The sequence below is a fragment of the Octopus bimaculoides genome, chromosome 25, assembly GCF_046866305.1.
Source record: "Octopus bimaculoides isolate indiv1 chromosome 25, ASM4686630v1, whole genome shotgun sequence".
NCBI classification, from domain to species: Eukaryota; Metazoa; Mollusca; class Cephalopoda; order Octopoda; family Octopodidae; genus Octopus; species Octopus bimaculoides.
In genome coordinates, this window is record NC_142952.1 from 26013842 (window position 1) to 26028730 (window position 14889).

At 43.2% G+C, this 14889-nt stretch overlaps 1 protein-coding gene across 41 annotated transcripts in view; it reads right to left on the bottom strand.

Annotated features, from left to right (window-relative positions):
• Positions 1-14889, bottom strand: part of LOC106871506 (uncharacterized) — a 213019-nt gene that overhangs the window by 115942 nt on the left and 82188 nt on the right. For all 41 annotated transcript variants that reach the window (XM_089341788.1, XM_089341780.1, XM_089341762.1 and 38 more), the window contains exon 2: positions 13283-13369. In XM_089341788.1, the coding sequence (XP_089197914.1) occupies positions 13283-13349 (67 nt within the window). In that variant the 5' untranslated portion in view covers positions 13350-13369. The remainder of the gene's footprint in view (positions 1-13282; positions 13370-14889) is intronic.

Here is a 14889-nt window from a genome sequence, read left to right on the forward strand (position 1 = left end):
ACCTCCATCTGATGCGCTACATCATAGAGAGGGTAGTTAAGGAACCTGGCATGGGTGGGGCCCTGATCAATTTGGATCAATCCAAAGCTTTCGATAGGGTAGACCATCGATACTTGGAGGCCGTCCTCGAAGCGGCCGGCTTCGGTCCCGTTTTCCGCGGCTGGATGGCTGCCTTGTACACAGGCATCCGTTCGGTTGTTCGCGTCAATGGACGTCTATCGGGACCCTTCGACATTGCACGTTCGGTTCGTCAGGGATGCCCCCTGTCGCCGCTCCTGTACGTATTGACTCTCGAGCCACTACTGCGGAAGCTGGCGACGCTGAGGGGCATCCCGCGAGAACTGGGGTGCGGGACGAGCGTGTCGGCATACGCGGACGACGTCACCGTCATAGCGTCTAGCCACGAGCACATCGAGCTTGTCGGCGAGACGCTGAAAGACTACGAAGCGGTGACGGGAGCGAAAATCAACCGGGATAAGTCGGTGGGTTTGCTGCTCGGCACCTGGAGAAGCAAGCCCATACCGTCCGGCAGCGCCTCAGTAGTGGGACGCTGGACGGACGGTCCGGTCAAGTTGCTCGGAGTCTGGTTCGGTCCGGACCTGCAAACGGAGAAGAACTGGGACGAGACAACGAGTAGGGTGGCCACTCTCTGCCGGCAATGGTCCGAGAGGAAGCTGTCCCTAAAAGGTCGGGCGGAGGTGGCGAACGCGTACATCGCGTCCGTCATCGAATACCGCCTGACCGTTGTGCCTTGTCCCGATCGCGCCATCACCGAAATGGAGCGCATCCTCTTCCGCTTTTTGTGGAAAGGAAGCGTTCCGATGGTGAGGCGATCCGTTTGTTGCCAACACCCGCTGAAAGGAGGGCTGGGCATGCCGTGGTTGATGATGCGCAGACATGCGCTGAGACTGCGACATCTCCGGCTCTACGTAGACGACGGTGAGCAGGTGTGGTCGCCGTTTGTGCGACGCGCTTTCCCGCAGCTCGTCTCCATGACCGAGCTGCAGTCGTGGATCAAAAAGAGGCCGAGGAATGGCGAATGGCACCGTGAGTGTCGCGTTGCTCTGCAACAACTTTGCCGTCCCGGGTCGACCTTGAGCGGCTGCATCACAACGAAGTCATTCTATAGGGGATTAGTGGAGGGCAGGTACGACGACGATCTCGGGGCGAACCTGGGCGTCGACGAGGAATACCTGACCCGCCTGTTCAGGACGACTTTCGGGCCGGGACCTATGGACAACTTCCAGAGATCCCTGGCCTGGCAGTGTTACCGAGAGGCGCTACCCGTTCGGGATAAGCTCTACCGACATGGTTCGAGAAACATGGAGCCGACCTGCCCGAGATGCGGTCAGAGCGACGAAACCGTTCTGCACGCACTCGTGCGGTGTCCAACTATTTCGGAGCTGTGGGCATATGTCGAACGACTGCTGTCGCGTGTGGGACGAGTCGGTTTATCAACCGAGTCTATCGTCAATATCGTCACGCCTCCTTCCTTTAAACGGGAAGGAAGAGCTGTATTTATCGTACTTGTGGCTATGGCGAAAGAATGCATCTGGTGGACGCGTCTGAAAGGATTAGAGACAAATACTTTCCTCTCTGGTCAATCTCTCATCAACTTTTTCAAGTATCACTTGAAAAGGAAGGTGAGAGTAGAGAGGCAAGTGTTGTCTAGCAAATGTTTCGAAAAAAGATGGATACATGTAGCAAGAATGGCACGTATAAATGACGAAGCCACCTTGACCATGATTCTATAAAACGTTTTAAAATTTTGTAAACAAAGAAATTTTATTTAACAAACTGTGACGCTAAAGACCGAGGTTACCGTGGTCTTTTCGTAGGTTTTTCTTTCCACGGATAACCTCCCCATTTATTGGGAATTTTTTGTATTATTTCGTATTTTTTGTAAATACCCCAAACGTTTTGCGATGGTTTTTTTTTTTTTTTTTTTTTTTCATCGTTGTCCCCACTTTTGTTTTTTTTCTGCTTTGTTTTCGACACCCTCGAAAAGAAAAACTCTACATTTGTATTTTGTCCCCTCTGTGTTGAGCCCTGTGTGGCTAATAAAGAAACCTATCTATCTATCTATCTATCTATCTATCTATCTATCTGTCTGTCTATCAATCTATCTATCTATTTAGCTATTCAACTTATATAACTTAGCTAACTTAGGTTTGGCCAGTATGGGCCCAGGCCGTGTCTAAATTAACAGCACCACCTGGTGAAGCCTTTAGTCATATATGGGGCACCATGGCTCACTCTAGCAAAGAGTTATTATTGTTGGAGACATATCCGGGTGTAGGAGGTTGGTCAGGGATTTGTGGAGAAATATTTGGAGAACTTTTGAATTTTATGGTATCTGTTTCCGTTTTAATGTGTTTTGGTATAATATTAAAGTGATCTGGACTGGTTGAGGTAAAGTAGTTGTGTCGCAATGTTGTTATGTGTCTTGGGTTCGATTTTTGTACAGGGCGGATAGCACGGCGGCCAAGTCTTGGGTGAATATGAAAATTGATGCTAACATCGTTTGTGCAATATTGATGGAATATTTTCCGCATCACACAAATGATGTAGCGCTCACGGCGGTATCGGAGAGCGTAGAGATTGGTTTTTTTAGTCGACCCCAATAATCAAATGGTAGTCTGAAGGAGCAATGTCGGGAGAATAAGGTGAATGAGGAATTTTTTCTCAACCAACCTCTTCGATCTTCTGTGCGGTCGTGCATTGTCCTGATGAAACATCACTCCTTTCCGATTCTCTAAAGCGGTTTTTTTCACTTCAAAGCTTGGTTCAAACGCTCTAATTGCTGACAGTAGACTTGAGCAATGATTGTTGCATTAGGTGGTAACAATTCAAAGTGAATTACTCCTTTGCAATCCAACCAGATACAGAGAAGAACCTTTTTTCCATGAAGATCCCTTCTCGGTTGTGGTTGAGCTTTTTCCCTTTTACCAAGCCACTGTTTACGACGTTTAACATTTCGATAGAAGATCCATTTTTCGTCACCAGTCACAAGTCTATCCAGAAAGAGTGAAATAAATTCGCAAGAATGGAGAGAAGAGCAGATGTCAACTCGGGATTTGCGGTTGCTTTCAGACAATTCATGAGGCACTCATTTTCCAAGTTTAGGAACCTTTCTAAGTTGTTGAAGATGACGATGAACAGTTGTATGGTTTGAACTAAGCTTTATTGCCAATTCTTCAACTGAGTTCAAATTCCGCCGAGACTGACTTTGCCTTTCATCTTTTCGATGTCGATAAATTAAGTACCAGTGAAACACTGGGGTCGATGTAATCGACTAGTACCCTCACTCAAAATTTCAGGCGTTGTGCCTTTAGTAGAAAGGATTATAAATTGTTGTTATTGTTGTTGTTGCTGCTACTGTGGGTGTTGTTGTTGCTGTTGTTTAGTTCTATGTCAACCTTGATCGAACTGACTTGCAAATAAGTGTTCTGACGATGACCATCCCGTTTTTTGTTTTGTTTTTACCTTTCCTGTATATCTACCATTACAATACTGGAGGCGCAATGGCCCAGTGGTTAGGGCAGCGGACTCGCGGTCATAGGATCGCGGTTTCGATTCCCAGACCGGGCGTTGTGAGTATTTATTGAGTGAAAACACCTAAAGCTCCACAACTTTCTCTCACTCTTACTTCCTGTTTCTTTTGTGCCTGTATTTCAAAGGGCCAGCCTTGTCCCACTCTGTGTCACGCTGAATCTCCCCGAGAACTACGTTAAGGGTACACGTGTCTGTGGAGTGCTCAGCCACTTGCACGTTAATTTCACGAGCAGGCTGTTCCGTTGATCGGATCAACTGGAACCCTCGACGTCGTAAGCGACGGAGTGCCAACAACAACCACTACATTAACCAGTGTATAGATTTATTTTTTTAAATCACAGTGACATTTGAGAGAGATTTGGCTGCTATTTCTTGCACATGGAACAACCACACACAACACCTTCTTCCTTGGCAAGAGCGTTAAGAGTCAAGTAGAATTCACTGACGCTGCTACTGCTGTGATCGTAGTTGTATTGCGACTTAGCCCTGGGTCGGCACCGTTGAAGCAGAACTATGATCAAAGACGGTCTAGCTGTGACGATTACATCTGATGTTTTGGGGCTTCATTTTTTGTTTTTACCCCCATTTTTATGAATGCATTAACCAACGTTTCATTTCTTTAAAAAATATCTTAGGGATTGATTTGAGGGATATTTGGCTGCTATTTCATGCAGGTGAAGCGATCGCATAATGGCTACCTCCTTGGCTAGAGCGTTAACATTCTTATTGCTTATCCCTAGGTCATTCCTGACTGAAGCAAGATTATGATCCAAGACTTGTAGCAGTGACCATCACATTTTTATTTAATTCTTAGAAGTACATTGACAAACGTATCCTTTCTTTTTTAGAAAAGAAGCGCAGAGCCTCATTTGAGAGAGATTTGGCTGCTTTCTCTAGTAAGTGAGGCGTCCACACACAAGCTTCCTTACCACCGAGTGTTCGTTTTTATGTTTCTTACATCTATGAACTCTCTCTCTCTCTCTCTCTCTCTCTCTCTCTCTCTCTCTCTCTCTCTCTCTCTCTCTCTCTCTCTCTCTCTCTCTCTCTCTCTCTCTCTCTCTCTCTCTCTCTCTCTCTCTCTCTCTCTCTCCTCTTTGATATTGAGAATTAATTGCATTTCCTGGTGACGGAAAACAGGACATCGATCTTTTTCATTGTAGGTCAACCGCTATCTTAACGATGTAAAACTCTCGCATATCAGATACGAATGGGTCACAGATGCTTGCTTGGCCTTTATAGTTTTGATTTGTGGTTTGTTTTCTTTACACACACACACGCACACTCAGACACACAGACAGACAGACAGATAGATAGATAGATAGATAGATAGATAGATAGATAGATAGATAGATAGATAGATAGATAGATAGATATGTTTCTTTATTAGCCACACAGGGCTCAACATAGAGGGGACAAAATACAAATGTAGAGTTTTTCTTTTCGATGGGGACGAAAATAAAGTAAAAAAATAAAATGGGGATGACGATGAAAAGGCATCGAGAAAACGTTTGGGGTATGTACAAAAAAAAATGAAAATATTACAAAAATTTCCCAATAAATGGGGAGATTATCCGTGGAAAGAAAAACCTACGGAAAAGACCACGGTAACCTCGTTCCTTAGTGTCACAATTTGTTAAATAAAATTCCTTTTATTTATGCAAGAAACGTAAGTAACTCTGTTTACAAAATTTTTAAATCGTTTTATAGAATCATGGTCAAGGTGGCTTCGTCATTTATACGTGCCATTCTTGCTACATGTATCCATCTTTTTTCGAAACATTTGCTAGACAACACTTGCCTCTCTACTCTCACCTTCCTTTTCAAGTGATACTTGAAAAAGTTGATGAGAGATTGACCAGAGAGGAAAGTGTTTGTCTCTAATCCTTTCAGACGCGTCCACCAGATGCATTCTTTCGCCATAGCCACAAGTACGATAAATACAGCTCTTCCTTCCCGTTTAAAGGAAGGAGGCGTGACGATATTGACGATAGACTCGGTTGATAAACCGACTCGTCCCACACGTGACAGCAGTCGTTCGACATAAGCCCACAGCTCCGAAATAGTTGGACACTGCACGAGTGCGTGCAGAACGGTTTCGTCGCTCTGACCGCATCTCGGGCAGGTCGGCCCCGCATTTCGCGAGCCGTGTCTATAGAGCTTATCCCGAACGGGTAGCGCTTCTCGGTAACACTGCCAGGCCAGGGATCTCTGGAAGTTGTCCATAGGTCCCGACCCGAAAGTCGTCCTGAACAGGCGGGTCAGGTATTCCTCGTCGACGCCCAGGTTCGCCCCGAGATCGTCGTCGTACCTGCCCTCCACTAATCCCCTATAGAATGACTTCGTTGTGATGCAGCCGCTCAAGGTCGACCCGGGACGGCAAAGTTGTTGCAGAGCAACGCGACACTCACGGTGTAATTCGCCATTCCTCGGCCTCTTTTTGATCCACGACTGCAGCTCGGTCATGGAGACGAGCTGCGGGAAAGCGCGTCGCACAAACGGCGACCACACCTGCTCACCGTCGTCTACGTAGAGCCGGAGATGTCGCAGTCTCAGCGCATGTCTGCGCATCATCAACCACGGCATGCCCAGCCCTCCTTTCAGCGGCTGTTGGCAACAAACGGATCGCCTCACCATCGGAACGCTTCCTTTCCACAAAAAGCGGAAGAGGATGCGCTCCATTTCGGTGATGGCGCGATCGGGACAAGGCACGACGGTCAGGCGGTATTCGATGACGGACGTGATGTACGCGTTCGCCACCTCCGCCCGACCTTTTAGGGACAGCTTCCTCTCGGATCATTGCCGGCAGAGAGTGGCCACCCTACTCGTTATCTCGTCCCAGTTCTTCTCCGTTTGCAGGTCCGGACCGAACCAGACTCCGAGCAACTTGACCGGACTGTCCGTCCAGCGTCCCATTACTGAGGTGCTGCCGGACGGTATGGGCTTGCTTCTCCAGGTGCCGAGCAGCAAACCCACCGACTTATCCCGGTTGATTTTCGCTCCCGTCACCGCTTCGTAGTCTTTCAGCGTCTCGCCGACAAGCTCGATGTGCTCGTGGCTAGACGCTATGGCGGTGACGTCGTCCGCGTATGCCGACACGCGCGTCCCGCACCCCAGTTCTCGTGGGATGCCCCTCAGCGTCGCGAGCTTCCGCAGTAGTGGCTCGAGAGTCAATACGTACAGGAGTGGCGACAAGGGGCATCCCTGACGAACCGAACGTGCAATATCGAAGGGTCCCGATAGACATCCATTGACGCGAACAAGTATACGGCCGCCAAGACGTCTCCAAGCAAGTCTGGCATACAGTTGTAAAGCTCGTAGGGCAGACCATCCACACCCGGAGATTTGTCCGTCGAGCAACCCGCCATCGCGTCCCTCACCTCCTCCGCCGTGATGACCCCTTCGCAGCACTCCGCCTCTCTTGCCGAGAGTCGTGGCAAGCTGTGCAGGTAGGCACTAAAGTCCACCCTGCCTTCTCGCTCGCCACTCCTCCCGAACAGTCGGGCAAAATGCCGCTGAAACGCCTCGCACATCTTGCTCGGCTCGAGCAATTCGCGCCCCTGTTCGTCTACCAGAGACCGGATGGTGGCTCTGTTACCCCGCTGCGCCTCCGCCACCCGGGCCTCTCGCGCGGCTCCAACACCTTCATTCCTCAGAGCACGCATCCTTGCCCTGACAGCACACCCTTCGTGTTTAGCATTGAAGTGTTCGTCGAGGGCCAACCTCGCCGCTAAAACGTCAGATGCGATGCCACTTCGCAATGCCTCTTCTAACTTTATCACTAGCTCCCCCTCTACTCTGTTCCTCTCTACAGCTAGTGCCCTGCTATACCTTATTGCTTCCGCCCTTACTGCTCTCTTGAGGGCAAACCACCATTTGTTGTTGACGATGGCTCCCGTCAAAGCCCTCTTTACTAACGTGCTAATCCGGTCTCCGAAAACCTGTCTCGACGGGAAAGACGCATTTAGTTTCCAGTAACCGGGACCCTGCCTATGTGCCTTATCTAAGTCTAGCGTACACGTCACAAGTTTGTGATCCGTGTAGCTGACTATGTGGAACTGTGGATATCCTAAACTATCTCTATCTCTTGTCCTACACACTATCCTATCTAGATACGATCTCGACGACCCAATGCGGTTGCTCCAAGTCCACGTTGGCACATTTGGGTGGTCGAGTCGGTACCTGTCAGACAACTGGAAGCGTCTGAGCAGGTCTCTGAGGCATTTGCATCCCCTTCTAGTTTTGTCACTCCCCACGTAGTCTAGATGCGTGTCCAAGGTAGCATTTCAATCCCCCACTAAAAGTAAGGGACGAGACGTTCCCAGGAATACTTCTAGACGTCGAAAGAAGTCCGACCTACCTGTTAAAGGAGGCACATAAACTGCCAGCAACCGAAAAGCGCCTCCATCGCTGCCGTCCACATCTAGGACAACTAGTCTACCCTCCGGGTCCGTAAATATCGTCTTTACTTGGAGATCCAGACTCTTGCGAAAAAGAACCACCGTGCCACTACCGCCCATCCTCTGCAGACAGGGAGAAAAATAAATGTTAAACTGTCCGCCAAACATGGACTTTAGGGCCCGCGGTTCATGGAGTCTGGTCTCACTAATGGCTATGATATCCAAATTGTGTGACTTGATGTCATTTAAGAGGTACCCTTGTTTCCAAGGGGACCCCAAGCCACGCACATTCACACAACCAATCTTCACCATGATTCTATTTAAATATGTGCTTTAAAGCACAAAACAAAAGGAACGGTGAGTTACTTACCGTTCGAAAGTTTTGTTTCCTCCTTGGATTTTTCACCAAGGAGGCTATTGTACAATTTCTTGCACAAATATTTTTGACATCCCCCTGCCGCATTGGGGTAGAGGGATTTTATTTTGTGGTGCAATGCTGGTGTTACATGATAAATTTTAATGTGTTTTGGCGGTGTTGTGCGTGGGTGGTTGTTTGTTTTGATGTCGTTATTTGTGATGTTTGTTTTAGAGTTGATGTATTTCATCAACTCTGTGTTTGTAGTGTCTATTGCTGTTAGCATTGTTTTTGGTGTGTTATTATGGGTGTCTATCATGTAGAAGTTGGGAGTGTTTTCGGGAGATGTGAATCTCCCTGCTTTGTTGTTGTTTGTTTTTCTTTTTTTGCTCCTCTTCCTCCTTTCTTTTTGGGCTATTTTCCATTCCTCATTACTTGACTCGTCTTCAGATGAAAACTCTGAGGAATCGGAAGGAGGTAGAGGCATGTTGTATGCTTCTGTGTTTGCTTGTGTAAGTGGTTGTGTTGTTGTTTTTGTTTGTTGTTGGTTGTTGAATTTTTGGTTGTGGTGTAAGTGATGTGGGGGAAGGGGTATCAGTTTTTGTATTGTCTTTTCTTTTTTCGTCTTCTTTGTTTGTTAATTTTGCAGTTTTTGTTGTATTTTCTTTCGTTGATGTTGTTAATGTTGCTTTTGTTGTTTTTTGTGTGGATGGCGGTGTGGGCAGCAAGGTTTTTTTTATGTGTTTAGTTAGTTCTTGTTGTTGTTGTTGTGTTTTTCGGGCAGTCGGACACTCCTTTTTGAGGTGTGCCTCGCTGTCGCATAAGTAACAGCGAGGCCGCCTGCCCTCTACCACTATATGTAACTTTTGATTTGTTGCCAAACGGATGAATGGTGGGATTTTTTTTATTTCTTGTTCGTTTGTGTGGAACAGGATTTGTATGTTTTTCCCGTCCAGTTGCTTTCTCCAACGTTTATTTTAAGTATGTTTATGTTGTCCATGTCGACACATATGGCTGATATCAACCATAGTGTGTCTATTGTTGGAGGTGCGTGCTTTATTGTTACCTTTGTTACCTTTTGGCCAAGGTAACTGGGTAACATTGTTATTTCAGGTGTGTGAAGAGTTAGCGTTGAATACCTCTTCGCCAACTCTTCATTTCGAAAAATCACCTGTACCTGTGCAAATCTAATAAGTAATACAAGATTTTTTATCCCAAATTGATTTCAAGCATCTTTCGATCTTGTCTATACTGGCCTGTTCCGGCCTTCTACTTTTGGTGTTTATTATTTTATATATTATTGTTTTTCTACTTGTTTCCTCTAATATGTGTTGTGGTATGTTTAAGTGTATTTCACCGCTTTCTTTGGTGATTAATTTTCTCATTTCTATTATTTCCTTTGTCGTGTAGGACACAACAGTTTCACTTTGCTTCAAAGCTTCAGCAAAGTTTTTGTTTTTGTTATTGTTGTTGCTGGTGCTGGCACTGGTATTGGTGGCAGATGTGGTATTTGTGACTGTGTCAGTGGTGTTGTGGCTTGTATTCATTTTTCCTTCCTCTCTTTCACTTGCTGCTGGTGAAGAGAGCAAAGGTTGAGTTGAATTGTTGCTGCTGCTGCTGTTGTTGTTGTTGTCGTTGTTGTTGGTGTTGACGTCAGATACTTTGGAGACATCGTCTGTGTTCTGTTTTGTAACTTTGGTTACAGTTTTGTTTTTGTTGTTGTTGGTGGTGGTGGTTGCGGTGTTAACTTTCAAGTTAACACTTGCATCTGTGTGTGTGAATTCTTTTTTCTTTTTCTCCATTCTCTCGTTTAACTAGGAAATTCTTTTTCAAACGAAACACTACAAAATTCAGCATTCGTTTGACGAAACTTTTCATGGCTACAAGACGCCATCGTCTCAAAATAAAAATGGCTAGAAAGCCGAAATTGATTTTTAAAACCTGGAAATGTGCCACACAGGGCAGATTTCCGTTGCAAAAAACTTGCACCAGAGAGTCTATAAGTTGTTATACAACTTTCTATATAAAAATAAACTTTACAAACAAACTTTTTAAAACATAAAAAGGCAAAACTTACGGAGCCGACACGTCTACCGTCCGTCCAGATAGATAGATAGATAGATAGATAGATAGATAGATAGATAGATAGATAGATAGATAGATAGATAGATAGATAGATAGATACATACATACATACATACATTTCTTTTATTAGCCACACAGGGCTCAACACAGATGGGACAAATACAATGTAGAGCTTTTCTTTTTGGGAGGGAAAAAAAGCGGGGAGGGGGTGTCGATCAAAAGGGAACGTAGGAAAGAAAAAAGGGGGGAGTTCGATCAAAAGGGATCGAAAAAAAAAGCGATGAATAGGGATCGTGCATCACAGTAATGTTCTCGTGTAGATAGATAGATAGATAGATAGATAGATAGATAGATAGATACATACATACATACATACATACATACATTTCTTTTATTAGCCACACAGGGCTCAACACAGATGGGACAAATACAATGTAGAGCTTTTCTTTTTGGGAGGGAAAAAAAGCGGGGAGGGGGTGTCGATCAAAAGGGAACGTAGGAAAGAAAAAAGGGGGGAGTTCGATCAAAAGGGATCGAAAAAAAAAGCGATGAATAGGGATCGTGCATCACAGTAATGTTCTCGTATAGATAGATAGATAGATAGATAGATAGATAGATAGATAGATAGATAGATAGATAGATAGATAGATGTAGGTAGACATATATCGCCAAGATTTTTGAGTTAAGAGATTTCTCGGTATTTGTAAATATGTGGTTTAGTTGGTGTTACTTGAACCGTCGAAGCATACAGCTAAGTATCTGCACCTCTTCGCATAAGAATCTCAGAGACAGAATTTATATAGATATATATATATATATTTATTTATGTATGTATGTATGCATGTATGCATGTGGCAGTATGTCAAGCATTATATAACGTCAAGAAATGTGACTAGGGTGTTACGAAACACCTACATTGCTAGAAATAAGAGCTAAGCGCTCTAATGCTGTAGTTAAAGCACATGAATGAAAATGTATACACTAACAGGAACCATAATCGTCCGAAAACTTCCTCATCAGTTAAGGTCGTTCGAGCGTTCGTCTCTTTCCTGATTTGCTTTGGCATTAGTCTCCGTCATTCAAATAATTGGATGATTTAGCGATTCGCTAAAGTGTATGTATAAAATTGATATAAACAGCAGTCTGCAATGTTTCACCAAAAAGGAGAATTACAAATGTCACTAAATGTGTCTAGGGCCAATGACCCTTATATCCACAAACATAGCACAAGTCTATGCACTGACAGAGAAGTTAACCGGTGCACAGCATTCGTGGGTGTGTATGTATATATATATATATATATATATATATATATATATATATATATATATATATATATATATATATAAATTAAAGACAAGGTATAAATAACGGTGATTACATATTGTTCCTTTGTTAGAAGAAATGTGTGTGTGTGTGTGTGTGTGTGTGTGTGTGTGTGTGTGTGTGTGTGTGTGTGTGTGTGTGTGTGTGTGTAAACTTACAGCGAAACATCCACACACATCCCATATACGCACGGCACAGCATCAGCGAGGCAACCACTCTAAAGTCTTTACACTGTTTAAAACAATGTCCTAAGCTGTTTATACATTAAGTTATTGATTAGAGGGAAAAATAAAATCTAAGTATCGATTATTTAAGATACATGCATTAACAATCCGCTTTAATTAACTTTTTCCAGAAACTTCCTGTCCAGTGGCTAAAAGTGAGACGTGTATTAAACCTCAAACCAGGGACATTGGCAGAATGCTTCATGCTGAGCGGACCCCCATAAAGACATCCAAGGATCCAGAGATTATTAGCGTTAATCTGAGAGACGGTAATATATAAAGCATTCCCTTCCTACGTCCTAAATTACTGTAGTGTTTGGAAAAACATTGAGAATGTGTATCATACATGATGCATGAACGCCAAGGAAGTATGTAAGACCAGAGATTAACCTTTTTGCCTGTCGTCATACGACGTCATACATAGGGCAGGCAAAGGGCTAAGTTCGGTTCTTATGAGCTCTAGGGCTCATGAGAGACTTGAGGAAGTCTTCCTAAAGTCTCCCTTACTGAATGATTTTTAAGGACTCGATATTTTGATTGATTTTCCTGTATCTCTCCCTTTGTCTCGGTCGCTGTTTGTCTGTCTCTCTCTCTGTCTCTCTCTCTCTCTCTCTCTCTCTCTCTCTCTCTCTCTCTCTCTCTTTCTCCTGCTCTCTCTCTCCCTCTCCCTCTCTCTATTAATCTCACTTTCTTTTCTCCCATCTTGTCCATCCTTCTTACTAAGCACACACACACACAACCACACACATACACATACAGATATATATATATATATATATATATATATATATATATATATACATACACACATATATATCACGGTCTCTCTTTCTCTTTCTGTCTCTCTCTCTCTCTCTCTATCTCTCTCTCTCTCTCTCTCTCTCTCTCTCTCTCTCTCTCTCTCTCTCCCCTATTACAATAATAATAGAAGTTGTGTATGAAGGTGCGTGGTTAAATGATTAAGATATTCATCTCACGATTGTAAGGTTATAAGTTCGAGTCCCGGCGGCGCGTTGTGACCTTGAGCAAGACACTTTATTTCACGTCGCTCCATTCCACTCAGCTGGCAAAAATAAGTTGTAAACACCTAAAGCTCCACAACTTTCTCTCACTCTATCTTCCTGTTTCTGTTCTACCTGTATTTGAAAAGACCACCCTTGTCACTTTCTGTGTCACGCTGAATCTCCCAGGGAACTACGTTGAGGGTACACGTGACACGAGGAGTACTCAGCCACTTACACGTTAATGTCATCATCAGGCTCAACCGGAACCCTCGTCGTCGTAACCGATGGAGTGTCAGAAGCTACGTGTATATATAAATGGTGGTTGTTTCTACTCACCTGTTTTCAGAACAACCAACAGCTGAATGACCACTAGCCATAACGTTAATCCATCGTTCGCTTTCATGTTTCAGATTTTTCAGGAGACTGTTGAAATACAGGAGAAAAAGAAAACAAAATTAGGAAGAAAGAAAAAATGCAAAAGACAAACAGAACATTAAACATGGTATCGTGGTTAAGAATTTGGCCTTGCAACTACGTGCTTTCCAATGCAGTACTATTGCGCTGCACTTTAGGCCCGTGTCTTTTACTATTGCATTGTGAGTGAATTTGGTAGACAGAAACTGTGTGGCAACACGTCACACACACACACACAGACGCATATATATATATATATATATATATATATATATATATATATATATATATATATATATATATATATAGGGGAGGGAGAATTCACGAAAAAACAACAGACGAAGACAGATGGTCTAAACAACAAATGGATGTATTAGTATAACGCTCGGGAATAGAGAAAGTCTTTAACGTTTCGAGCCTACGCTCTTCAACAGAAAGGAACACAGAAAGAAACAAGGAGAGAAAAAAATATGTGTAGTGGTCAGCGATCTATCATGGCGAATATATATATACGTATGTATGTATGTATGTATATAGAACAAGTAGAAAGATAAGTTCTATTCAACGCATAAGTACTGAACAGTATAAGGATTTTATCCTTATATATATAATGTTCAGTATTTACGCGTTGAATAGAATTTATCTCTCTACTTGTTCTACAATACACTTCAACGCTTCGAAAACAAACTTGTTTGTTTACATAGGACGTAACATATGTGTGTATATATATATATATATATATATATATATATATATATATATATATATATATATATATATATATATATATATATATGCGAGTAAAAATAAATACAAAAAAAGGTGGATTTTTTTGTATGATTGTGTATAGAGGAATATATTATTTTGCTTAAAAGAGTTCCAACACTGTCTGTTTTTTATGTTTTATTTATATTCCTGCAGAACTAATGTGGGGTATAGAATATGGAATATACAATATATAATATGATATACAATATACAATATAAAATAAAATAAAATAAAAATGGATGGCACCATGAAAGAAAGTATTGAATGTAGATGAAATATTGAGTGTTCAATATAAAGGATCAAATATATAAATATATAAATATAAATATATATATATAAAGGCGACTCGAGTTTCAGGGCTATTTCCCTTCGTCATGGCCGGTATGACAGTCTTTAACAGACTGTGTATATATATATATATATATATACGACATACTTTTTTCAGTATTTGTCTACCAAATCCATTCACAAAGACTTTGGTCGGTCCGAGGCTATAATAGAAAACACTTGCCCAAGGTGTCACGCAGTGAGACTGAATCCGGGACCATGGTTGGAAAACATATGAACATATATATATATATATATATATATACACATCATTTACTTGTCTAAGTTCCCACCTCAGCTTGACTACTAATGCTGGTTTGTTTACGTCCCCTTAACTTAGCTGTTCGACATTAGAGGCCGATAGAATAAGTACCAGATTAAAAATTAAGAACTGGAATTCAATTTGTACAAATAAACACTTCAACCAGGTGCCC